Here is a 27,774-nt window from a genome sequence, read left to right on the forward strand (position 1 = left end):
TGGAAAGTACATACACTGGGAGGAGAAAATAATCCTTGATCAAATAGCCACACTGTAAGTGTCAGCACACAGCCAGGCCAGCACTTGAATTGAGTGGTGATGCTATAGAAATTTGCTGACTTGGTAGAGTGAACAGGATCTGAAGAAAAGTCTGCATCCTTCTTGGACACAGGGGTGTTGTGGAGGTGGCAAACCACCAGCCCAGGACCCTCCAGACATCCTGTTTACCCTCAGTGTAAATGTTCAAAAAGAAGGCTCAGAATCTATCTTCATCAGACATCCTAAGGCATTCTCTGGCCACGGAAGTTAGTGAATTACTGCGTATCAGTACTAAGCATGCACTTTTAGATGATCAATCTGTACTTCTAAAAACAAAGACTTCAATGGAGTGGACAATCAAAAATCAATGTCAAATTTTGTCCTCTAAAGAGTGCTTTTGTCTCCATGAGTCTAGGTGGGGAAAAGGCTTTGAATTTTGCTCTGTCTACCACTCTTTAATTCCCTGCTCATATAGACACTGGCCATTGACATGCCTTTTAGCATGAACATTCCACATTTTGACATGCTAACTAGCCCTATACCAAACCTCAGGCTTGCATTCAAGAGGCCCTTACTGTGGAAAGTAGACTCAAGGGGCAGGATATTTTTATTTCAATCACAGTTACAGGGGGTACAAACAGGTGAGTTCCTTCCTCTAAACCTCATTTTCCCTACATGTCAAGTGAACAGTAATAACATCTACTTGGAAGATGGGTTGGGATTAAATGGAATAAAGCAAGAGATGGCTTGTCAGAGCATCTGTGACAACCCAAGCTGTGTGTGGGTGGTGGTCCACTGTAGACACCTCTTGACAGAAGACAGACTCCATGGAAGCCCCTTCCCCATTAGTGTGCTGGGGTTTCTGAGCCAGCACTCTGCAAGGTTTCTCACTGCTGCTGAAGGGTGGTGGATTTCCCCAAATCTGCCTTTCCAAAACAGACTAAAATGGTACTCTGGAATTGGCATTTGTGATTCTGTCTTTTTATGGAGAATTTGAAAGAACTTGCTTTGACTTGCACGCCTAAGTGCACTTGGAAAATAGCTGTTGTTATTTTTACTTTACTGTATTTTAACATTCTCCAGTTTTAAAACCAGCACATGGAAATGGATGGCGATGATTGGTGTACAACAATGATAATGTACTCACCAGCCACTAAAATGGTTCACATAGTATATTTTGTGTTTATGCATGTTTTACCACAGGTTTAAAAATAACAACAAAATAAGAGTTTATATTCAAGAACTAGTAAGTAACTCTGACTAAAGGAAAAAAGAAAAGAATAAATAGTTTATAGATGTTTATCAGCTCCGCTGGCATCACTTTAACTAGCTTAGCTTGTTTATAGGGATTAGAAACACATTGTAAAAGATAAGCTTTGTTTATATACCGGGGCTCCCTGAGCCAGACCAACAGGGCTGCTGAAGTTACTACAAGACCTTTAAAGGGGTGGGGGGTGGGGAGTGGAAGGCTCGGGGCACAGTGAGAGGAGAGGGTTTAAAGAGCCAGTGTTTCTAAAGGGGCCCTGTGACGTTGCTCCTGGTAGCTGGAGTCATAGTCCCTTTTGAACTGCTGTGGCAGACTACCAAAAAGTGTAATTTATGAAGACTGGACATTTACTTTCTCCAACTTCTGGAGACTGGGAAGTCCAAGGTCCATGAACTTTTGTACTTTAAGTCTAGCAAGGACGAGTCTCTGTTTCCAAAATGACATCCCGGAGGCTGCCTTCTTAGCAGGGGAGCGCCACTCCTCTTCATACAGCAGTGGGTTAGGAAAAGACAGACCTCCTTCCCCAAGCCCACTTCCCTGGCTCACTAATTTACTCATGAAAATAGCATTTTCATGTCCCGCACACACACTCCCATCAGGCCCCACCTCCCAGGGTACTCACATGGGGAGTCAGTTCCCAGCAAACTCATGCTGGAGAGGAAACCATTAAGCCAGAGCCCCCGGCTGTGCAGTTTGGGGTAGAGTGTGTAAAGTAACCCCAATGTCACTGCTTTCTATTAGGAGACTGTGGGTGGCTTAGAGCAAGGTCGTTTGCACAGAGAGATCATCACCCTGTGAAAATGCACACTTAAAAAAAGATCAGAAGGAAGCAAAGATTTGGTGGTAAAATGGTAATAAAAGCATCTAGATGGAATTTTAAATGTATTTCCCCCTTGTTTTCTAGGTGATATTTAATAGGTCCTTGGTACTCTTAAAATGGAAAATACTATTGAAATAATAATAATAATAATAATAATAATAATAATAATAATAAAAATAGTAATGGAATGCCAGATTTCTTCCTCACCATTGGAATCTTAATGTTTTTCTTTAATATGAAAGGCACATTCACAGAAATGCTTTACATATGAGAAATGCTTTACATATGAGCTACAGGAAATCTTACCATGTTTTTTTCTCATGGTCAGGTTTCCCTAAGGTAGTCACTAGCTAATGGGATGGTGAGTCCAGGAGGGAGGGAGAAGGGACATTCCCCAAACTTCCGGCAAGATTGATTTGCTGAGATCCTGTTGCCGGCGCGGCCCCCCCCCCCCCCCCCCCCCCCCCCCGTGCTTCTTGGAGCATATTCTGGAGAATGCTGTGGTGGTGGACAGGCACAAGGTGGGGACTATCTGGGATCCTGGGGGACACTGGAATACAAGAGGCAAACTCCCCAAACGTATTGACTGACAACATGGACTGTCCAGCTTTAGCTGTTCTCAAACCGTCAACTCTTTGTTCTATGAAACAACTTAGAGGCAACCTAAACCAGCCCTCAGTGGGTATGGTTCACAGGTGCCGTGCATGGGGTGAAATGTCTTCCATCCTTGAGGAATGTCCAATGCCACCTCCTTAAATACTTGCAAACAAATGTCCTAATGCTATCATCTCTCCACTGTCTCACTGCGTAGGGCCTTAGACAAACAGGCTGACAGACGCAAGGCCAGCTCCTCGGCTCTCCTGGAAGGGAGGCTTTCATGCTGCCAGAAATAGACTGGGACATCCTGATTCTAGATAAAGGCTGCTTGCCACTATCTCACTAGCTCTTATCATATGCCACTGTGGCTGGAACATTTTCTAGTGGGAAGAATTCAGGGGCCCTGCTGGGGAACAGTGGAATTTTTTATTGTATAACCCCAGAGTGCCTTTTCAAACCCTGGGAGGTTTCCCTGGGGTCTAAAGGTTCTGGATCCCAGTCAGCATCTCTCCCTGCCCACCGTGATCACCTAACTAAGCCAGTTCTTAGATTCCCATGACTCAGAGGAGCCTTCCCTGTTTGCTCCTTGGTTATGTTTAGAGCAAGTATACAGATATTATTTTTTTGAGCACATGAAGCTAATAATTAAAGAGACACCCCCCCCAACCGTGCCTCAGGAGGCAGAGAACACTGAGGAGGTTTTGGAGGGTCAAGCATCCTTAGGAGGTCTGTATATTGGTGCCTCCCGGTGAAATGGAATGACTCTAGGTACCCAAGTGGCTCTACCTTTAGCTATTCCTAGTGGCTTAGGGAGGCCTCTTAAATCCTCACTCTTGTCTTTTCTACCTGTAAGCGCTTAGGTATTAATAGATAAACAATATGGACTTAAATAATATAAATGTGTGTGTGTGTGTGTGTGTGTGTGTGTGTGTGTGTGTGTGTGTGTGTGTGATTTTCAAGTGGAAGACCACCTTTTGAACTGCACAGCTCAAATGGCACACCATTCCTCAACTTTTCTTCTCCATCTTCCCACTAGAGATGAGTAAAACCTACAGGTTCTGGGGCTGGGGAGACAGCTCTGATAAAACACTTGCTGGTGAGCAGGAGAACCAGAGTTCTGATCCCAGAACTACATAAACGTTGGAGGGCTTGGCAGCCTGTCTATAACCCCACCATTCAAAAGGTGGAGATAGGAGATCTCCATAGCAAACTGGCTAGACTAACTGTATTGGTGATCCTGCCTCAGTGAACAAGGAGGAGAGCAACTAAGGAAAACTCCTGGGTCACCCTGGGGCCTCCACATGCACTCACCCACACATATGTGCCAACGTGAATATATATATATACTCACAGGACACCACTTACACATAGTTATGTAAGAAAACAAACTATGTGTACCAGCACGTTATTCTCACAAAGTCCTCAGCAGATATCACTAATCAACATCAGATTTATCCCCAATTTAGGAATATAATCAGTTTATCAAAATGGGCAGACACTTGACAGTCTACTCCAAGGGAGAGATAGCTAAAAAAAATGTGGAAGCTTTTATTCCATAAACATGAAATTCATGAGACTGTTCAAGGCAGCTATATTCCTAATGGTCTCAATTAGAAATAATCCAACTGTCCATCAACTTTAGAATAAATAAAAACATAGCATATGCACACAGCAGAATACTCTACACTAATGGAAAAGCATGAACAAAGGACACAGTTGGAACGCATTTCAGTCTAGAGTGAAAGAGATTACACCTAGTGGGTATGCCACGTCATTTCCCTTTGTCACAGTTCCAAACAGACGAAAGTCACCTGCTCCCTGGGGAAAATGACTAAGAGGAGCATCAGGAAGCCTGCTGGGGCTAGCAAAGATTCTGTATCTTGGTTTTGCTGGTGGTCAGATGAGTGTGCAGCGTGCAGAAGTTCACTGGGGTGCATCCTCGCACCTGCACGCCGGGCTGGAGTTGTTGTTACGGATTGTCTTTAAGGGAGCATCTCCCCGAAGCCTGGCACTCAGCCTTGCTCCATGTTCCATGTATAAGGTCTTGATTCTGAGCCTGATTCAAACTAGATTTTTTTTTAACCTTCTGGTGGTTTCTTATCTATATAGGAAGGATAAAAATAGCCCCTACCTCCTGGCGTTGTTCTGAGTTCAGATAAGATAATTCATATCTACATTCATATCATAAATTCATAAACTAAAACACACTCATGAAACCCAATGTGGGGACTTCACTCTTCCCCCTTCCTCCTCTAACTGCCTAGTTCATCTTCACGCTGCCTTTTCTTCTTATTTTCTATGTGTTAGGAGCACATGTGTGTATGGGCACACCTACACATGTGTGTATGGGCACACCTACACATGTGTGGATGGGCACACCTACACATGTGTGCATATGCATGGGTAGGGCCAGAAGACAACCTCAGGTACCATTCCTTCCCAGGTACCATCCTCCTTGTTCTTTGAACAGAGCCCTCGCTGGGGCCTGGGCCTTGCTGATTAGGCCAGGCTAGCTGACCAGCCAGCCTCAGACCCACCCCTCTACCTCCCTCCACAGCGCTGGGGTTGCAAACATACACCACCATGCCTGGTTTCTCATGCAGGGGCTGGGGCTGGAAGCACTTTATTACCTGAGCTCCTGCCCTGTGCTCATTTTCTCCTGGTTCCATTGATTCCTGCGACCTCCCCCTAAGAGCCTCAAACATGAAGTTTATATGTCTTAAAATACACTGAATACAACTTCACAGTTATTTTCTGAATTAAAAAAAGCAAGCACACTTAGTGTTTCTCTCTCTTAAAATATAACTCCACACTCACTGACCCCAAATCAGATGAACGTATTTGTTACGTCTCTGCAGCCTCCATGGGTTAGCTCAGTGGTTGCCAGGCTTGTCTGCACATTAGGGTCCCACAGGATCTTGTGACTATGCTCACGACCAGACCACTGCTAAACCAGTGTCTGAGGTGGGACCCAGCCTCAGCCTCTGGAGTTCTCGGGTGATCCCAGGGTGTGGACAAGTTTGAGAAGTACTGGGTTCGTTTTCTGTTCCTTCCACAGTATCTCAGCTGCTTCTGCACTAGAATAACTGAGCATTTTCTGAATAATCCCATGGCTCAGGCCTGCTCTGGGTGTGGCCTGAATGTGTGTAAAGTGTAGGCTGCATTAGGAGTCCTTATCTAGAGGACCCTGGTTCACTGGTAATCCTTGGATTGGGCTAAGTCTAGTCCCCAGCACCAAATGCTCCCCTCGGGTTAGAGTACTTTCTCTTTATGGTTTGAAAATTCCTGTCTTCTCTGTCGACTTCCTTTGCAAGCTAAATATGGAGAGGTATGTGTCACGCTGATAAGTGTTTTCAATTTGCTTCGCCCTCAGTATGGGATTGTGCTGGACGCCGGGTCTTCGCACACCAACTTGTACATCTACAAGTGGCCGGCGGAGAAGGAGAACGACACGGGCGTGGTGCACCAGTTAGAAGAATGTCAAGTGAAAGGTGAGACGGAGGCCAGGGAAGAGGGAAGACCCAGGAGCGAAGGAGCCGGCACGGAGCCGAGGGAGGGACACGGTGGAGGCAGCGTTGCTATTTTACAGCCACTATAAAATGACTTTGAGCCAGGGCTAGTAGCACAGGCTGGTGAGCAGGAGGGTCACAAGCTTCAGGCCGGCCTGGACCACAGAGTGAGTTCATGGTCAGTCCGGACAGCGTAGCAGGACTCTGCCTCAAACAAGTCGTAGATGTGGCTCAGCAGTAGAGGTTTGTCTTACATTGTTAATCCATATTACTGAAAATAACAACAACAATAATATTGAAATCAATCCTTGAAAAATAAGCAAATTTAAAAATAGCTGGAGGTGTTGAAGGTGTGACTCAGTGGTGTTGTGCAGGCTTAATAGTTGTGATGTCCTAGGTTGGATTCCCAGCAACACACACACACACACACACACACACACACACACACACACACACAAATAAAAAGAATTGAACAATAATAGTTCTCATCAATAGGGCTCTTCTGTGTGTTCCACACTAAGAACTCAATGCGTGTATTCTCACTCTCAGGACCGGCTGGGTGAGTAGCAGAAGTCATGCTTTAAAAAAAAATGAGGGCAGCAAGATTAAGACAGGTCATGCCACTTGTTTCAAGTGACTTAGACCGGCAACTGATGGAGCTGGCTGTTAGACCCACATCTGGGTCAGTGATTCTTCGACCCAGAACTACAGGGTAGGGGTGGGAGGGGGCTCTTAGAGCGTGGATGTAGGGCCCCCTACTGCCAGAGTTCCTTGAGACAACAGATCTGGGCGGAGCCTGGGGATTTACATTTCCAAAAGTCACCAGGTACTTCTGATGGTATGATCTCCTGCTCCCTTCATTTTTAGACTCAGATCTGCAACTTGAAGGAACATCTCAAACACTTTTGGTCTCTTTAGAGGCAGAGAAGAGCAGACCACAGACTTTTAGGGCTGGGGTCATTTAAATCTTGTTTTCCAGGGAAGGAAAAAAAAAAAAAAGCCTGGAGGGTTAGTGCCCCATGAGTGGCAAGAACTGGCTGGTGCCCCAGGCCCCTGGCTGTGCTGTAGGCACCACAGAAGTGCTGCTTTACATGCTGACAACCCCCCCGCCCCCCCTGCCCCCCCTGCCCCCCTGCCACCTTTTAAGGTCACACCTGGAGGATGGTTGGCTGCCCGGCTCCCTGACTTCCTCCATCCTGCTCTCCACCATGCCCCAGACACCACATCCTACCACAATCCCTGTGATCATTGTCTCTTGGCCTTTGCAGCCAAGAACATACTGTTTCTTTTCAAGCAAATAAACTAGATTCCAGAAGAGAACTGGCTTTTTATCTGATGGTCTGGAGCTTCCACTGATTTCTGTAATTTGCCAAGGGACTAAGCGTGGATAAAGAGAGAATGCCGTTCTGCCTGGAGCCTCTTAGGCCTCGCAGCTGCAATGAGGCAACGCTCCATGAGTTCCTAGAAGTTCCACCCTTCACTTCACGGGCTGCCCTCCATTTTAAAATAAAACAAAACATTACAGCAGATGTCTTTCTTCTGAGACTCATCCCATGGATGCAGGTGTTTGGCCCAACAAGTACAGGAGTTCTCCTCCAAGCAGAGTTAACGAAACAAAGAACGATTGCCTGGGTCAGGAGTGAACTGCTAACACAGCACGGAGCGTCGCATGATGTTAAGCAAGCAGGCTGTTTAAAAGCCCATTTGAACAATCACCTTGAAAGCAGATTCTTGCTAGGAAGCGCTCTGGAATTCACCTCCGAGTGAGACGGAAACATGGCAGTATTAAACTCAGAAAGCTCAGGAGCCTGGCTCAGTCCTCACCATAGCAACCATTAGTTTGCTCTAAAACTGGAATAACAGTCTTAGTAGGGAGGCAGGGTGCCGGAGCGGAGAAGACTCAGGATACGCAGATTCTGTTTCTGTTTATTTTAACAAAGGAAGAAACCATATAAATTTTGGGGCACACTCTATGACATAGCTAGCTGGTGACACGTTCTGTCTTTTCAGGAAAAGCCAGTGTGTCAGATGTGTTATTTCAACGTTTACGCTATCTTTACCTTGGCCCTCCAGGAACTAACGTTGCTAATTACAGCTCAGTGGCAGGATCATCCAAAAGTGGCCAACAGAGAGAGGCCACTGTAGTGTCAGAGGATAGTGCTCAATTTTATGTGAAATTGCACCATCTTGTGGCCAAACTGTTGAACACCAGGCTGTACCGGCAAGGTTTAAAAATTACATCTTAAGCAATACCATATTATTATCTACTTTTCTCACGACTATGATGACATACTTGAGAGAGAAACTTAAGGAAGAAGAACTTACACTGGCTCTTGGTTCTGAGGGAAACAGTTCGTCATGGTGGGGAAGCATGGCCGACAGGAGCTTTTTACATCTGGGCACATCAGGAAGCAGCGAATGGCCTCACCCAGCTTTCTCTTAGAACCCCAGCCCCAGGGTAGAGTGCTGCCCACATCTTTCCCCTCCAGTTAAAGCTCTCTCCAACCAGCCTCACAGACACACCCAAAGGGTACCTCGTTCATTCACTAGGTAATTCTTACTGCCATTAAGTTGACAATCAATTATTATTATTATTATTATTATTATTATTATTATTTTCGAGACAGGGTTTCTCCATGTAGCTTTGGAGCCTGTCCTGGATCTCGCTCTGTAGACCAGGCTGGCCTCAAACTCACAGAGATCCTTCTGCCTCTGCCTCCTGAGTGCTGGGATTAAAGGCGTGCGCCACCACCGCCCGGCTGACAATCAAAATTAATCACTATTCCCTCTAAGTAACACAGCATAATGTAGGTCATATGGAGAAGTGTTTCCTTCCATTTTCTCAGCAAGCAATTTTCTTTGATATGGTCAAGGTGTGCCCCACACCTTCCTTCCTTCCTTCCTTCCTTCCTTCCTTCCTTCCTTTCTTTCTTATTTATTTATTAATTAAGATTTTCATCTTCTGTATCTTCCTTAGGTCCTGGAATCTCAAAATATGCTCAGAAAACAAATGAAATAGGCACATACTTGGCCGAATGCATGAAAATGTCCACTGACTTGATTCCAACATCTAAGCAGCGTGAGACACCTGTGTACCTGGGAGCCACGGCTGGCATGCGCTTACTTAGGTAGGGCAGCATGTAGACTAGGGAACTAGGAGCTAGAGACAGTGCCAGGGTGCCGAGGATTATGGGACTTATAGCTACCTCACACACCAGATCCTGTGCTAAGAAATACCTTATTAAGTATATATAATGGTAAGTTTTAAGTGTCTCCCTTGGGGAAGTCAAAGAGGACAGAGTATTGGAGAGGAAGATTAAGGACATGTACTCTGAAATTCAGGACTGAAGATAGAATCAATCAACATCTGGGAGGAAGAAGGCAAAGGGAGACCCACCAATATCCCAAGACAAGTAATTACAGCTAACAAATTGGCTGGTCACCCCATCAGTATCTGTGTGAATTGTTTACATCGTCTTCCATTCCTCCAGGGTGCTGTGAGTGCCTGCTCAGCCCACAATATGTGAGAAGGTGACTTTCCATGTGAGACCCAGCTGGGAGGTGCACCCTCTCACTCAGGGGCTCTCAGAGTTTCAGACTGGGTCTTGGGAACAGTCACATCTTTATATGACAACTGTGAAGACTCCCTTTAGGTTTCAGGGTTTCAAACAGACCTAAAAACCTAAAAATAATAATGAGAGGAAGATTTTCTCAGTCTGGCTTCAGGGGAACTTGGGCCTCTGTTACTCATTTCTACAGCCCAAACTGGCATCACTCAGAGTCTGAAGTATAAGCAAGCAGGGGCCAGTGATGGTTAACACAGCACAACCCAGCTCCCAATATGGCCAGACAACACCAAGCTACCACCACAGCCATTAAAAACCTCTGATACTGTTTAAGCCAGGGAGCAAAGCCAAACTGGTACTTTGGAAAGGTACATCTACTCAATGACTGGAGGATTTGGACTTGGAGGGGCAGAGCCAAAAGGATGACTCCTGTGAAAGCCATGCCCAGGGCCCTGTGTCTACTGTAGTGTGTTATGTTCTCTAGCTGAAATGGGTAGGTGTAACTATGAAGACAAAAAAAAAATGATAACTTCATCTCTTCTTTTATGTAGAATGGAAAGTGAACAATCAGCAGACAGGGTCCTGGCTGCAGTGTCAAGAAGCCTTAGCAGCTACCCCTTTGACTTCCAGGGTGCCAAGATCATCACTGGCCAAGAGGAAGGTGCTTATGGGTGGATTACTATCAACTACCTGCTGGGCAGATTCATTCAGGTAAATATCTCACTCCAAGGAGGTGGTTCCTAGAGGGTCAATGCCATTGCTGTCTTAGGTAATATTTGGGTCTTTAGTAAAATGAATGATGGGCAGATGAGTGAATAAATGAGTGGATAAATGTACTCCTACATTTGTAACCATCACTAGAGGAATATTTACTTTACTGTTACTACTGGAGAATATTGAAGCCATGTCTTCATCCCAGGGAGACACAGAGGAAATTAAAATCTGTTTTAAAGATGTTATTTTTATTTTTAAAAATTATGTATATGGTATGCCTCTGTGTGGGTATGTGTACATGGTTACAAGTGCTTTCGGAAGTCAGAAGAGGCTGTCAGATCTCCTGAAACTGGAGTTACATGCAGTTGTGAGCCTCCCAATGTTAGGAAACAAATTCAAGTCCTCTGCAGGAGCAATATGTACACTTAGCTAGTGAGCTTTCTCCAGCCCCCCAAATCTGTTTCATTGAAGATCATTTTAATCTTATTTAAAGTAAGACTAACTGGACAGAGACTGAGTGAGACTGAGGCAAGAGAATTTCAAGTTGGAGTCCAGCCTGAGCAACATAGTAACACAACGTAAAATGAAACAGTATTTGCTAAGCAAACAGTACTTAGCACTCTCCTCGTGGTGTAGCTCAACTCACAGAACAGCCACATGTGGCACATTATCACCCCTATTAGCACTACCCCTCCATCCCCCACCCCCGCCAATGATGCTTAAAAATAGAATCTTTTCTGGCCCAGGTAAAGTAGCTGGTGACTGAGTGGGGGATTTGCTCTCGTTTGTGAGCTGTGGGTTTCCTGGCCTTACATTGCTCTTCCCTGAGCTTGGTCTTCAAAGCCCTCTTGCTGGCTGCTGATTTGGGAATCCATAGTGGGCTTTCCCCCCACTCTCGGACCCTGGACCTCTGTCTTTAGGAGGTAGGATGTCCAGAGACTTCTAGCACTGTCCTTCCTTTCAGAAACAGAGTTGGCGAAGCCTCATCTCAAGAGACCATCAGAAACAGGACACGTTTGGCGCTTTGGATCTCGGAGGCGCCTCTACACAAATCACCTTTGTGCCCCTCAACAGCACTATAGAGGCCCCAGAAAACTCTCTGCAATTTCGCCTCTATGGTGAGGACTACACTGTGTACACACACAGCTTCCTGTGCTATGGGAAGGACCAGGCGCTCTGGCAGAAACTAGCCAAGGACATTCAGGCAAGTGCAACTGAGTTCAGTTCTGCCCTGCCCACATCTGGTCCTCAGCCCCCACATCCTGTTATCCCCCTTTGCAATCCCGTAATTGGTCTGAAGCTGGGCACTGCACTTTCCAGCCCTTCTCAGGCGGGACACCAAACTACATCTGGTGGCCCCTGTGATGGTTCCACCAGACGTCCTCTCCCATGTTTGTTTACTGCACTGTCTCCAAGGACATCACTCAGACCTTTGTTTGGGAATTAATTTCTGGCCCCAGTGGTGTTGATAAATGCAAGTTGCATGCTAGGGTATTGTTTGGGGGAGGAGTGGCCATTTGTAAGTTTGTCTACACCATTTTTCAGAGAGATTAAAAAAAAAAAAACCACTGCAGGGAAAATACAGAATTTGTCAATCAGCACTTTAAAAATTGCCCCCAGATGTTTTCTGCGTGTTGAATTCAGGAATAAATAATTGATGTAATGAGAATACTGGACACACCCTGGCAAATATACACAGAGGGAAGTTGTCACATCCAGCTGTCCTGTCTCTAGGAAAGGACAGTCCTCTACTCTCCCCCATGCACTCTCTTGTTCTTAAAACTATCATCACCAAGACTGCCATCCTGAAGCAGGTGCAGTTGAGAGGTGTCCCCACACCCCAAAGTTCACACTACTCTTATCCATAACATCTCTCATTTTTCTTGGGGCTTAAAAATCTATGTTGTTTTTTTTTTTTTCATTGCTGGGATAAAAGCCCTGAGGCATCTTCCCATTTTCCTGAAGCCTCCAGTCTGCTTGGGGAGGAGAAGGGACCACATGCAGACACAGCCACACCCAGGCTGGAGTCTCTGGACACTTGTCCTTGCGAACCTGCTCCTCGTCTGTGTGCTGTGCACTAAGAGCCCATGGCCATTCCCAGCTGGTGGCATTTCCGGGTTCAGGCACAAATACTCTGATACATCATATGCCGTGCCTGGGGCCTTGTCTATAAACCTTCTTTTAAAAACTTATTCTCAAGAGTGATAAAGGTAGGACAGGGGACATGAGGATGCTGTTCTGAGTACAATCATTTGGTATCCAAGTGCTTCTTCCGTTCAGGTTTCAAGTCACGGGACCCTCAGGGATCCATGCTTTCACCCGGGATACCAGAAGGTAGTGAATGTAAGCGAGCTCTACGGCACCCCCTGCACCAAGAGGTTTGAAAAGAGGCTGCCGTTTGATCAGTTTCAAATCCAGGGCACCGGAGACTACGAACAGTGCCAGCAGAGCATCCTCCAGCTCTTCAACGACAGCTACTGCCCTTACTCCCGGTGCGCCTTCAACGGTGTCTTCCTGCCACCCCTCCATGGGAGTTTTGGGGTAAGTCTGGGAAATGACGAGAAATGTGGTTAGAGAGTCTGGGGTCACAAGTTGTACAGGATGTGCCTATAAAGTATTTAAATAACATGAACTTCTTTTCTTACGTGTAAGAATGTCTTGATACAACTCAGTGTTTGATACTTTGGCCTAACAATGTCAATAGTTAGGATCACCTTCCCCATTATCTTCTTGATTTTTCTCATGGTGCTAAGAGGGTGGCTGCTGCTCCAAGCATCACATCTTCACCAGCCAAGTCAAGGTAGGAAAGAGAATAATAATGGCAAGAGGTTTCTCTCTGTGCATCTCTCATGCACCAGACAACAGACACCTGTCAGGGTCTGTTGGCCAGACCTTGGTGAAATGCACATCTTGAAGCCATCTGATAAAGGGAATTAGTAGTATGCTTGGCTTAGGTTAATTATTGTTTGTTTCTTCAACCTGGGTAAAATGAGAGTTCCATAAGGATGCTCCCTCCCTCAGAGCCGGCTGCAAGCCATGCGTGGCAAACCTGTGCCCTTAGTGCTAAGCACACGAAAAAGGATGTCAGAGCAGCAGCAGCCATGGGATGACTCCGCCGTGGGATTTCTTCTCTAAGAAACATGTAGGAAGCAGAAAACCGGGAACCACCAAGGGAGAACTTAAATAAACACCCGTTTCATTGATAATAATTTCAGTAATAATAATAAATAAGCATCCCTCAAAGTTTGGAGGACTGAGGGATTATTGGATCCTGATTCCCAGTTTCTTCTTTTCCTAATCACTCCAGAATAAGACAGTGTTGGTGCTGAAGAGGAAGAGATACCCCTTGATCTATTAATCATTCAATCTGCCTGTTTGTTTCTTGAGACCACACACTACTGTGATCACAGTTAGGAAGTACATTGTTAAGAGTTACCTACCATCCACCCAGGGCCAACTACAAAGCAATGGTTACAGATATATTCATTGTCCACAATACTGATCAAAGGCCCAGGCCTTTGTCTTCCTTTCTTCCTTTTCAGAAAGCAGAACAGATGACAAGGGGAGGTTCAGTTATCCCTGGACCCCACATGAGAGGGGTTTGTTCGTTTGTTTGCAAAGTCTGCACGTCCTATCTAATGTCACACAAAGAGCTGCAGGGAGCGAGCAGAGGGTCTGTTGTCATCAGAACTGACTGAACCCCTGTCCTGTGAACTGTGGGTGCTCTCAGTTCTCGTGGCCTCTGAGGAAACAATGGGGAGAGCCATGGACCCAGGTCTGCCTTGTGGTGAGACCACAGCTTTCCCCTCCGCAGGCTCCTGGGATGAGTACAGCACCATCAATGGCTGCTGAGCAGTTGGTCAGCTGTTGGCATCAATTCCAACCTGAAACCTGGCTTAGATGCCATGTGGCCGAACTGGTACTGGCTTCCTGCCATGGGGTTTTTGGGGGACCAAGGGACCTTCCTTAGCTTGAGAGAAACTTTTAGAAGAGGAAGAAAGGGGACACAAGAAGGAGGCATATGGCTAAGGTCTCTGGAGACGGCCTAGGGCTTTTTCGTTCTGGTTAGAGCCGAGAAGGATAAATCTAAAGGAAAATGAATGAACTCCTGTGGGAAAGAATGTGTTCCTGTTTCCAGAGCCAGTTAGCCCGGAGTTGTGCAGCACAGAGCATTTGTGGAGCGGGAAGCTTTGCTGCAACTTTAGTCAGCCTGATGTTCTGTATCTCACTGAAAATGTAGTATTAAAATTAGTCTGTGTTCTCTAGTCTGGCAATGCTGTGTCCTTGGCACCTAGATTGAATCTAATGTCAAAGCAAAGTAGAAACACCAAGAGGAAAGAGAGAACATCTGTTGAGAATTATTTATGAGGTAATTTAGAAATTGTTGCTTAAGAACGCTTTGTACAATTTACATAAACAAGAAAGAGCAGAAATAGAGAAGTATAATGAAAGCTCATTTTAAATGCTTTACATGCATGGGTGGTGCCCCACTGGTCAATGAGCAGCACGATTGAAAATCCACATACAACCATTTAAAAATTACTTAAGAATTTATTAATAGGTGCTTTTTAATTTTGAATCAGCAGTTTATTAAGTTGTCCAGGCCGGCCTTTTCTTTGCAAGCCTCCTGCCTCCAACTAAGTAGTTAGTTGGGATGATGGACATGTGCCACCAGATGTTCCTTTCTCCCTCCTTCCCCTCTTATCTCCCCATTGTCCTCCTTTCCCTCCTTCTTTGAAAGAAATCAGCTTTGTGAACACTTGTTACAAATTAAAAATGAAGTTCTCAGAGAATCTCAATGTGACCAGACATGGAACAATGTCAAGTCTTTCAAGGTACAGTGAGAAAGTCAAGGCTTACAAAGACACATTTGTTGTTACCGAACAGAGACTCCTTAGGGAAAATGCCCAAAGCCCCATGCTGCCTAGACAGTGCCGTTCTCATTATCTGGTCAAGGGGCAAATCCAACACCTAAGATCTCAGCTTCTTTGCTTTTTACTGCCAAGGCTTCCTGCTCCCCTTCTGTGGTTGGACTATCGGATGTGTAAGACTGGCCGACATTTCCCTGGCTGTCTCCCCTGCCCAGCCTCAGTATGCATGGGACCTCAGCTATTGGACCAGCCGCTGCTGTCCTTGTCATCTTGTGGTTCTGAGTTTTCTGGGCTCCTGTGTCAGTAGTTGAAGTGAGGTGAAATTGACCTGGAGGGGGCTTGCTGGCCTTGGGGCTGTATTACCAGACAACGGTTTAAACCGGAAATACAAGAAAAATCAAGGTTTAAAAAATGAAGTCTTATTCCATACAAATGTACCATGTGTCATACAAATGACTAATGCATACAGTTACTTATTTTTGTTAAGATATGATTCTATATACAAAGTTTTTAAAATTATGCATCTTTAAAGAAACTCCCACTGGGTTTATTTTAGCTGAAATTGAAGCAGACAGCTTGTTTACATTATAGGATTGCCAGTAGAGGGTTCCCTTGTCATTAGAGCTGGAAGTGAGCTCTGGAAGGGTTCTAGTCGACGTCCCCCGTGTGTTGGACACAGCCTGAAACTCTGCACTCTGCTTCCACAGGCATTTTCAGCTTTCTACTTTGTGATGGATTTTTTTAAGAAGATGGAAAAAGACAGTGTCTCCTCCCAGGAAAAGATGACTGAGATCTTAAAAAAATTTTGCTCAAAGCCTTGGGAAGAGGTAAGTGACCAGAAATCACAATTGTGAAATTGGTCCTGTGTAGCTAGAGTTTTCCTGCCTTGCCCACAGTCAGGACAAATCTTTGTCACCCGCCAGTCCCACAGCCTCTCAGACCCAACCAAGTAAACACAGAGACTTATATTGCTTACAAACTGTATGGCCGTGGCAGGCTTCTTGCTAACTGTTCTTATAGCTTAAATTAATCCATTTCCATAAATCTATACCTTGCCACGCGACTTGTGGCTTACCGGCATCTTCACATGCTGCTTGTCCTGGCGACGGCTGGCAGTGACTCCTTCTGCCTTCCTGTTTGTTCTTTTCTCCTCTCTGTTAGTCCTGCCTATACTTCCTGCCTAGCCACTGGCCAGTGTTTTATTTATTGACCAATCAGAGTAATTTGACATACAGACCATCCCACAGCAGTCCTGTACCCGCAATGTTGTGAAGGCTGTAAACATATACATGGCTTCATGCTGATTTGACAAAAGTCCAGCAAATGTGTTAGAGGAGGCCAGAGAATGGGCCTGGGAATGTCTTTATCACCAGTCCCTGATGATTTAAGCAATGCTTAAGCAATGTCCTGCATTTGTTACTTAACGCACAGTTTTGCAACGAGCAGCTGCTCCCGTGGAATTAGTAGCTTCTCTAACTCAGCCATTGCTTCTCTAGTTCAAGTGTCATGGTTGTCATGGATACAGCATGGCTGCCAGGGCCTTTACTGTTAGGTCAGAAGAGGGAAGAAGCAGATACATATATCCTTTTGCAGGATTAAAAAAGACCATCCAGAAGTCCCTCATCAAAAATGAAGTCATCCCTTTATTTTATTTTAAAGATTTATTTATATATATGAGTGCTCTGTCTTCCTGTAGGCTTGCATGAGAGAAGAGGACATTAGATCACATTATAGATGGTTCTGAGCCACCATATGATTGTTGAAAATTGAACTCTGGACCTCTGGAAGAGCAACTAGTGCTCTTAACTACTGAGCCACTTCTCCAGCCCCATCCCTTTATTTTTATTATTTGTTTATTTATTTAAGACAGGGTTTCGCTTGTGTAGCTTTAAAACCTTTCCTGGATCTCACTCTGCTCACTCTGTTGCCCAGGCTGGCCTCTAACTCACAGAGATCTGCCTGCCTCTGCCTCCCTAGTGCTGGGATTAAAAGTATGCGCCATCACCTCCTGGCCCCATCCCTTAATTTTTTAAAAGCTGACTTTTCTATTGTTTTATCTTATTTTTAATAGATACATTTTTTATGGTATACAATATGATATTTCAGTGTTATATATGTACCATGCACATATCATACAGAATAATGGTCATAATTATCACCTATAATCATGTACCATTTATTTGTGGTGAGCAATCAACAACCTTTTCTAAGTTTTTAAATCTGTAGTTTGTTATTGCTAATTATAGTCAAACTACCACACAGGAGAGGAGCAGAGCTTATTCCTATCTGGTGATGACCTTTCATCTTCTTACCAGCCCCCCACCATCCCTTGTACCATTGCTTTTCCTGTCCTCTGATAACCACTACTCCTTGTCTCAATGCTGTGAAATCTTTTTAAGTATCTATTTATTATGTAATAATGGGTTTTATTATGTATGGCTAACTTTTTAATATTCCATAAGAAGATAATTCAGTATTTGTCTTTTTGTGTTTGGCTTATTTGACTTAACGAAATGTTCTCCAGGTTCATCTGTATTGTATCATTTTATTCTTTATGTGGTGTGTGTGTGTGTGTGTGTGTGTGTGTGTGTGTGTGTGTGTGTAGGGCTAACTAGCATTTTATTTTCTGTATAGCTTCATTTTTCTTTATGTATTTACCTCTAGACATTGGTTAATTCCCTATCTGTTCTGTTCTGGATTGTGCTGCAATAAATGAGAATTCAGGTGTTTATCTGACATTAATTTTATTTCCTTTGAATATTCACACACTAGTGAATTGCTGGATCATGCAGAACCACTTGGTAATTTTTGAGGAACCTTTGTACTGTTTTCTGTAATGACAATACTGTTTCTTCTCTGTTAACAGTGTGTCAGGGTTCTTTTGACAATATTACTTATGCTGATCTATGTACTTAGAGGACTTCCCATCTAGTGTCTTCTTCAGTGTGAAAGTTTTTCTTGCAGTTTTCACTCAGCTTTCTGGTTAGCTTTATTCCTAGGTTTGTTTGTTTTTTTTGTTGAGGTAACTGTGAGTGGGGTTGTTTTTTTGATTTTTTTTTTTTTTTTTTTGGTCTGTAAGGTCATTTTTTGATGTATAGCAAAGGTACTGATTTTTTTTTGTGTGTTTATTTTGTATCCTACTACTTTGACTAAATTATAACATTGAAGTGTTTTCTGATAGTGTTTGCTCTGTTGAGTATCAGATCAAAAGAACAAGAATGGAATGCTATATTTTATCAAAAGATTTTTAATGTATTTGTTGAGATGATTGCATTTTTGTGCCTGATTTTATTTACATCTGCCTTATATTTCCTGATTTCCATATGTTGAACCATTCTCACATCTTTAGAATGAAACCAAACTTGATCATGATACATGGTCTTTGTAATGTATTCTTGAATTTGATTTGCAAAAAAAGCCAAATGATGAATTCTACCAAACCTTTAAGGAAGAACCAAATGAATCACTCCATACAATAAACAGGAAGTGATGCTTCCAAACTCATTCTGCAACTTCAGTGTGACATTGATAACAAAACTAGATAGAGAAAAAAGGGAAGGCAGGGGAGGGAGGTACCAATTTTCTTGATGAACACAGATGCAAAAAATGTTCAGCTTTTCTTTCATTCAGTGTGGTATTGGATGATAGTTTGCCTAATAGATGTCTTTATTATATTGGGGGCTGTTCCTTGTATACCTTATTTATTAAGTGTTTTTATTATGAAGAAATATTGGATCTTATAGGATGTTTTCCCCTGCATTTATTAGATCGCAGTCAGAAAGGGTTTACTGATGGCACATTTCGTTCGTTTGATGGGCATGATATTGAAAACAATGGGGTAAGGAAATACTGCATATAGAATGTTCGGCACACTTCTGAGTACACAATACATGTTTAACAGGTGGTAGTTGTCTCTTAGCTCATGGTGGACAAAAGAAAAGGCCCATTTGAGAAATACAGCAGTAGACAGACCTATGTGCTGAGCTGGTGGTGTCCTGGCCACCTGCCCTCTTGGTAGGAAAGAGCTGAGCCAACTGTGAGCTTTTGGGCTATGTTTCCAGCAGCTAGAGTGGGTAAGGTTAAGGAGTGGCAGGCATCTCTTACTCTCTAGAGAACAGGATGATTGAAAAGACTCAGTGAGACAACTGCTTTGTACAATGTGGGTATGAACTGGAGAGTGAGAACTGAAGACAGAAGGTGGGTGTCAGCACGTTCAGCATGATTAGCAAGGTGCTTCTGAAAGTGTCTTCCAAGGCTGTTTTTGTCAAATTGTGTGTGTGTGTGTGTGTGTGTGTGTGTGTGTGTGTGTGTGTGTGTGTGTGAGAGAGAGAGAGAGAGAGAGAGAGAGAGAGAGAGAAAGAGAGAGAGAGAGAGAGAGAGAGAGAGAGTCAGAGAGTCAGAGAAACAGAGATAATCATCAAGTGAAAACTCAGATCCTGAGTTGGTATCCCTGGGGTAAGGAATGATACCTTCCTAAGGGATGCTGATGATGCTGTCCTCCTAGGGCTAACCTGAATGGTAAGGCTTGGTTGGACATTATTTCCTTAAGATGCCTCTAGAGGCTCTGCACTAATGACTCAGTGAAAAGTATGTAAGAAACTCTGCTTAAACAGAGAATAATGGACTTCCTCCAGAGGATACTTTCACAACTTTTAATACTCTAATACAGTTGTTGAGTTACTCCAAGCGTAAGGGTTGGAATGAGATGCTGAAGCTGACTGTTTCTGAAACTCCCAGACAGAAGGAACTACTTGTCCCTAGAACACTTACTGTTCTCACCAAGAGCCCTGAGGAAGAAAAACTTCCTTGGGAGACCCTAACTGAAAACTCTGCACCCTTTAAGGAGTGTGATGCACCATCCCCACAGCCTGTGGGAGAGCCTGACCCTCAGACCCATGTGAGCTGGGGCCTTCTTTGGCTCTGTATTGGATCTAGTGGTGAAAAGGGGCCACAAAGAGAGGCCTGTTCTACAGCTTTGATATTTCCTTCATTTTACTTCTAGGTAAAAACATCTCATCCTACAGTAAAGGAGAAGTACCTGAATGAATACTGCTTCTCAGGTGCTTACATCCTCACCCTCCTTCTGCAAGGCTATAACTTCACAGGCAGTTCCTGGGACCAGATTCATTTTATGGGCAAGGTAACTTGGGAATCTGTTGGGGTGCAGAAGTTGGGTGGGAGTTGGTGGCAAACCAGTTTTGAGCTTAGAAATGGTGGGAGTCCACCTGATTTAAGTTTTGACTTGGTGTCTATTCCACCATCCCTGCAGCTGGATTGGTGTTAAGCCCTTCTAAGAACAGCAGACAACTCTAATGATAGGTATTCACATTCTACGTTCCACCTTTCTGCACATGCAACTGTAACTGGTTCTCAAAAAGTCAGTTTATTCACTTAATAATATTTCATTACCACTGTCCTGACTTCAGATTTCCCCAAGGGCGCCGCCCTGTGATCCAGGAATTGATGATCCCGGTTTCTTACCAGCCTTGCTAATCTGGCTGTTGCTTGGCAGCCTGATCTAGAGTGAGACCTGTGAAATAACCTCCATGCTGTGCTTCGCCACAGCGCCACCTGCAGGCATCCAGGAGTAAAGAAGCAAGCAGCTTTGCGACCCCCGCTTGACGGGAAACACCACAGCGTTCTCTGTGTTGCTAGCCCCATATCTGCTAGTGCCTAAAATATTCTACCACCTTTTAAAATACAGTGACCTCAGACAAACCAAAGAATCAGGACCGTGGCAGCTCCAGGGATACTCATATGATAATACTGTCTTCCTTACAGATCTTGCTCATTCAAATGAAACTTTTCCTTATTTTAACTCCCAGGCTTCCTTCCATTCTATAAGTCTGTTTCGTTTGTTAGAAGGACCTATGTTAAATTTGGTTGATACAGAGGGTAGTGTTGATTTATATTCTTGGAATGCTACTGCGTGATCTGATGTCCCTAAGTCCAAGAGAGGACTCCCTTAAATCAGATAAAGTTTTCATCCCACGTGGAGAGGAAAAATAGTCCTTTTACACATTATTGTCAATATGCATTAGGGTTTGGAAGAAAAGGGTATTGTAAGTTGGCACAACCCTTTAGGAGATTTTTTTTTGACAATATGTACTGAAAGACTTAAAAATGTGTACATCATTTTGTTCTATTGTTCCATTACTTGGATACTAAGTAATTGGTTGGAATGAGTGAAAAGCAGTCTATGCTGGAAGTGATGATACAGAAATATGTTAAGACGCTGGGGATAAAGTATTACTAAGTGAATTATTCCAAATACAATTTATCATCTACTTATTTATTTTATAAAAAACAATGGCAACGTATTCATAGAGGACCAGAAGGAAATGTCACAAAGAAAGGCCATCAGCAAGTCCTGAGTGGCACTGTGTGCAGAGTTTTGGGTTTCTTCTTTAGGCTTGCCTGTACTTGCTAATTCTCTGTGTCATCATAAACAGCTCTTATAATAAAACCTTTCCAAAATTATTATTCAAACATCACCTATATTACTGTAAGTTCTGAGTGACTGGAAATTATTTTTTCCAAAAGTGAGAAGGTCAGAGAATGTCTTATAATTTAATAAGCAGTGAGGCACACAGCCTTCCAACTTCATAAAGTTGACTTGCTGGAATTATTTCTCCCAGTTTTCTCCCATGAAACCCTGGGTCCATGTGGCTTCTCTGGCCTGGCAAGCATGTAAAAGGCACTAGCTAATCATTATTCCCTCATCTTTTTACCCATTTCCTGTCACCTCTCACTTAGTTCCCTGTTGTGAAACAGAAGAATGCAGACCTCTCTCACGGTCTATTTGAGTTAAGTGCTCCCAGGCAGGTGAACCAGACAGCCATTCAGCAAACTTCCTGAACTTCTAGAATACAATGCTGAGGCTCCAAACTCTATCTTAATCATTTGCTTTGATTCCCCCTCCCCCTACATCATTCCCAATGTAGCATATAAAGTCAATCTATTGTGTGAACCACACAAGGTGTTCTCTTCCTATTGGCTGCTCAGTTTTCTGGGTAGGGTTATGTGAATAATATAGATTATCTTTTTGGATCATGAACAATAAGATTTTCCCTACTCTTTTCAGATCGAGGACAGCAATGCCGGGTGGACTTTGGGCTACATGCTGAACTTGACCAACATGATCCCAGCCGAACAGCCATTATCCCCGCCTCTCCCTCACTCCACCTACATCAGCCTCATGGTTATCTTCTCCCTGATCTTGGTTGCTGTGGCCATCACAGGCCTGTTCCTCTATAGCAAGCCTTCGTATTTCCGGAAAGAGACGGTATAGCAGGAGCAGCTGAAATTTGCTGTCTGGAGTGAGAAAGCAACTTGCCCAGGGAGTGTGTTCCTCCCTGCAGGGGAGTCCAGAGTCACCTTCCCTGCTTTTCAGGGACAGTCTAGACCAGCATGAAGCTTCCGAGGCTTTTGCTGACGCCTTTCCTTGGGGACACTCTGCTGCAAGGACTTCCTGGTGATATTCTCTTGTCTTTTCCAGCTACCTTCTTTCTTCTTTGTCCTCTGTGCTTCTGATTATGACTTTTACGGTCTGTGCTTCAAAAAAGAACAATATCAACTTTGTCTCAAAGAACTAAGAGTCTTGAGTGCCACACTGCCTATTTGAACTGGCTGAAAGAAGAAACTCAGAAACCATCCGAGTCATAGTTTGGGACTCCCCTTTCCCCCATCTCCTAAGAAAGCCATGCAGTGCCTTTGGAGAGAGGAGACACAAACCCATTCTAAGCCTTCCCTTTGGACAGGAGAATTTTCTAAAGTAGATAAATATGTGCTAAAGCCAAAGAGTTTTTGCGTAGGAGCCTATGTGCTTGGGCAGCTAATGTGATTCATCATTTGCTGAAAATAAGAATGGAAACACATTGTATATTCCTGCATGATGCCAAAACCCTCTCAAGTAGAACACACAGACCAGAGGTTTTTGAAAAGTGGATGCACACATGGGCATTTAGGGGATACTATGTGACAGTAGTGTACGTGCTAGGAAGAAAACTACAGTCACCGCTCAGGACTGGGAAAAGATACCCTCTAATGCATCTTTAGAGTTGTGTGGTTTTTATGTTAAAATACACAGAACATGAATTTCACCATATTTACATTCAGCTCAATGCAACTGAGTAGCATTTAGTACATTTACAATGTTTTACAATTATCACTCTTTTGAAGGTTTTCTTTCTAATGATGTGTATGTGTGGGTCTGTGCACACGAGGACAGTGAGCATAGTGGCCAGAGGAGGGTGACAATCCCTTGGAGCTGGAGTTAGAAACAACCAGTTGTGAGCTGTCCAGTGTGGGTGCTGGAAATGACACTGAGGTCCTCTGCAAGAGCAATATGTGCTCTTAACCTCTGGGCCACCTCTCCAGCTACACCACTATTTTATAGCATTCTCTGACCAAGAAGTTGGCTGGGGACAAGACCATACATGGGTTTTCTCAAGCCACAAACCGTTCCATTGATCACTAAGTAGACCTGCTCCACAGAGAGGGCTCACTGGGTTTGAAAGCCATACCACATCTTCTTGTCCCAAGACTTAATTTAGTGAGGGGTGGCAGGTTTTTGCCCTGTTGTGGTATTTACACATCAAGTGTTGCTACCCCTCTGTTATGCAACACATGCCTTATTTCCTTATTTCATGAAGTGTTTCGTGGGGGTAATGAATAAGTGGTTATGGACTTTTATTATGGAAAACTGAAGAGATCTTGTACCCTTCCTATGAGCATTGCTGCAAGAATTAACTGTTGAGCAGAACTGAGCAGTGATGTATCCTCACCCTACACCAAGCTGTCTGTCCATCTCTGATCTGGGGACTGACTACTCAGGAAGGAAAGTTTCCCATAAACTAGAAGCCAAGTGCCCCATATCTCTTGGGTAGTCAAGTCATTTCTTCTTTTTGTGAGTCTCTTCTGTTACTCACAGTGGAATGTACTGACTAGATTGCTGGAGATGCCATTGACTGAGCATCTGTGGTTATGTTCTATACTTTAGGTGCATTGTGTCCATCTTCCCCATTCTGTTCTCACAACAGTCTGAAGAAGGTGGTTCTTACCACTTCCAATACTCATGGTTGAGCTGTGCTCAAACTCACATCTGCCTCGAACCTATCTTTTTCTTTTGTTTTCGATTTTTTGTTTTGTTTTGTTTTTTCGAGACAGGGTTTCTCTGTGTAGCTTTGCGCCTTTTTTGGAACTCACTCTGTAGCCCAGGCAGGCCTTGAACTCACAGAGATCCACCTGGATCTGCCTCCCGAGTGCTGGGATTAAAGGTGTGTGCCACCACCGCCTGGCTTCGATTTTTTTTTTTTCAGGACAGGGTTCCTCTGTGTAGCTCTGGCTGTCCTGGAACTCACTCTGAAGATCAGGCTGGCCTCAAACACAGAGATCCACCTGCCCCTGCCTCCCTGGAATTAAAGGCGTGGGCTATAAGCCTGGTCATTTCCCCTGCGCCCTTGTTAAACACTCCACCACCACTGATAATATGTTGGAATTCAAAATGACAAGTTTCTGTCAGAGAACAAAAATCTCTTATGTCTAATTACATTTTTGTCATGTTTCCCAGGTTAAAAAAATAATAATGGAGACAATGAGGTACAACCTAATCTCAGTTCCATTGAAGGGAAAGTTAATCCAGGTTAATCTTCTTTGAGTCCTTCTGGATGGAGCAGGCCAAAAAAAAAAAAAAATCACTATCAATCACTTTTAATATTGGATTGCCCATTGGTTTTAGTTAATTACTATTCATCTCTAGACTGCTAACCCTGTTCCTTTGCAAGTTGGTGATATTTCTTCTATGAACCTACAAGGGAACTAGGCTTTGTATGTGTGTGCACATGGATGTGTATGGGAGAGAAAGGTTTTGGTTCATCCAAATAAGAAATATAACGTGATACAAAAAAGGTTTCAAAAACACATTTCATTTTAGTGTTTTGTTAGCCAAGATCCTACTCCAAAGTGGGAAACAAGTAATGTTTAAGAAAGAGACTAAATTCTAAATATTCTCATTTCAATAATTAATCAATGTAAAAATTATTCATATATGGTTTCAAAATCCCAAGCTTCCAAAATCTGATGTGTATATGACATTCACATCATACCGAAGACTACCCACCTTTTAGGTGCCCATCCTTAGCTACATGTTGGCATATTGGCACACTTGGAAAATACTTGTGACGTTTATAAGGGTAGGGAAGAGGTCATCCCTCACTGACTTTCCTTGGGGGTGTTACACAAGTAGGTTAGGTAGACGGCAATATCCTGCTGTCTGCTCGTCACACATCGATGGGAATGCTATTCCTACACAAGCTGTTTAGATCCCAGCTGAGCATTCTGTTGTGTTCCCATGGCTTTGCTGCCTTTGTGTGACAACTGGGCCAAGACATGTGATGTGAGCTTGACAAAATTCCACCTGGTTCAAAGGTAATTCATGTTTGCCTTTCTCAAAATGTAAATTTGAATGTCAAAATAAAAATCAAAGATCATCGTTAAAACTTAAAAAAAAGTCTTATGTGTATGGGTATTTCGCTTGCATATTATATCTGTGCCCCACATGCATGTCATGCCCAATGACATGGTGCTAGGGAGTCTAACCTGGGTCCCCTAGAAGAACAGCCAGTGCTGGTAACCGCTGACCCACCTCCCCACCATTGAATTTTTTTTTTAAAAGTAGAAAAGTCTGTGTATGGTGGTGCACACCTTTGATCCCAGCACTAGAGAAGCAGAGCCAGGTGCATCCCTATGAGTTTGAGGCCAGCCTGGGCTACATAGTGAGTTCCAGGACAGCCGGGGCTATGTAGAGAGACCCTGTCTCAAAACAAAACAAAAACAAAGTAGAAATGATATAAATACCATATATGGAAGCCCCTTGAGCCCCTCCAGTGGCCAGGCCCCTCCCCTGAGGACCTCTAACTGCCAGGTTCCACCCACAGAATACTCTAACTGCCCTAACTGCTAGACCCTGGCCCCACCCTGCAGAGCAAAAAGCCCAATCTCTGAACATGAAATCCCATCAATCTCCACCCTGGAAAGCTCCACCTTGAAAAGTTCCACCCCCTTTCCAAAAAGCTCTCTATAAGCTTTGTATCCTGTTCAGTTTGCTGCTGTTTCTTGCTTGAACAGAGGCAGCCACCCTCCTGGTTTTTTCCCTCCCAATAAATCTCTTGCATGAGGTTTGTTTTGCGGTGTGACTTGTGGTATTCCTTGGCTTCCAGCTGCCAGGACAATTTTCAATCTGAGCTGTAATGCTTATAGTACTCATGTATGGAATTCTTAAAAAAAATAAAAAGTTTCAGTTTAAAAATAAAAGCTTCAAGTTTAATCATATTATCCCTGACTGAAATCATAGGTGACTTCCTGTTGCCTACAAGTAAGATTCCCTAGCAACAGCCGAGACTTCGATTGTCCCTGGCTCTGAGCTCTCTCCAGGCTCACACCCATTTCACCTACTGGTGTTCCTTGTGTTCTGTACAGGTAGACTGATTCCGATTCAGCTATCTTTGCTCCACTCTATCTCAGCCCAGATGTCCTTCCTGTTGCAAAACTGTCTCCTGATCTCCAGGCCAGATCACTTCCTGTGCTACCACAGTTCTTTAGAGTTTCATTAGAAGACTCAGACCATTCTGTCCAGAATATGCTTCCTTGGGACAAAGTATGTGACCTGTTTCTTTCTGAAAAGCAGGGCTCAGAGATATTTTAGTGGAGCCTATGGGAGCAGTTCCAGCCAACCTCCCTTCCAACTCCAGGCCGGGTAGAAACCTCTGTTCCTAGAGTTTTCCTTTGATACGACTACACTTCTCCACTGCTCAGCTGACTGGGCAGTGAAACCGTCTTCAATTATTCTAGACTCATAGAAATTTTCCTACTGGGAATATGCATTTAGTTTCTGAGTAGTTCACTATCCAGCACTTGACTGTAGATATTAAAATGGAATTGTAAGGATGAAAATGAACCTTAGAAGGCCATGCTTATCAACATTTAATGTCTATACAAATCACCGGATCCCCACAAGTTGTCCTCTGACCTCCACATGCATGCCACGGCACATGCGCAGCCACACAATCAATAAATAAACACATACATAAATACATAAATAAATTTAATAAAAAGAAAGTCCTTGATGGAATGGTGGGTGGAAGAGGCCAGACACCAGGTAAGACAATAACACTCGAGGAAAGGAAAGAGATGGCTTTTTCTACAAGTTTGGATGTAAAGGATAAGAAAGAAATCTGAGAATTATTTTCCTTTCGTTGTTGGGTGAGGGGGACGGAACTGGTGCAGTGAGGTGGGGAGGGGGTGAACCAATGATTGAGACTTTGGTCATGACACAAGGACCCCGAAGGGATAGTCTGGATGGGACCCAGGACAGAGCGGCTGTGATGGGCCC

The 27,774-nt window shown here is 43.9% G+C and overlaps 1 protein-coding gene across 4 annotated transcripts in view; it reads left to right on the top strand.

Annotated features, from left to right (window-relative positions):
* Entpd1 (ectonucleoside triphosphate diphosphohydrolase 1) overlaps positions 1–23,438 on the top strand; it is a 112,640-nt gene extending 89,202 nt beyond the window's left edge. For all 4 annotated transcript variants that reach the window (XM_042263448.2, XM_076563077.1, XM_042263449.2 and 1 more), the window contains 8 exons: positions 6,097–6,214; positions 9,210–9,360; positions 10,350–10,509; positions 11,477–11,716; positions 12,793–13,053; positions 16,091–16,210; positions 20,386–20,523; positions 22,468–23,438. In XM_042263448.2, coding sequence (XP_042119382.1) covers positions 6,097–6,214; positions 9,210–9,360; positions 10,350–10,509; positions 11,477–11,716; positions 12,793–13,053; positions 16,091–16,210; positions 20,386–20,523; positions 22,468–22,674 — 1,395 coding nt within the window. In that variant the 3' untranslated portion in view covers positions 22,675–23,438. The remainder of the gene's footprint in view (positions 1–6,096; positions 6,215–9,209; positions 9,361–10,349; positions 10,510–11,476; positions 11,717–12,792; positions 13,054–16,090; positions 16,211–20,385; positions 20,524–22,467) is intronic.
* Positions 23,439–27,774: the final 4,336 nt, after the last annotated feature.

Source organism: Peromyscus maniculatus, chromosome 1, assembly GCF_049852395.1.
Source record: "Peromyscus maniculatus bairdii isolate BWxNUB_F1_BW_parent chromosome 1, HU_Pman_BW_mat_3.1, whole genome shotgun sequence".
Classification (NCBI taxonomy): domain Eukaryota; kingdom Metazoa; phylum Chordata; class Mammalia; order Rodentia; family Cricetidae; genus Peromyscus; species Peromyscus maniculatus.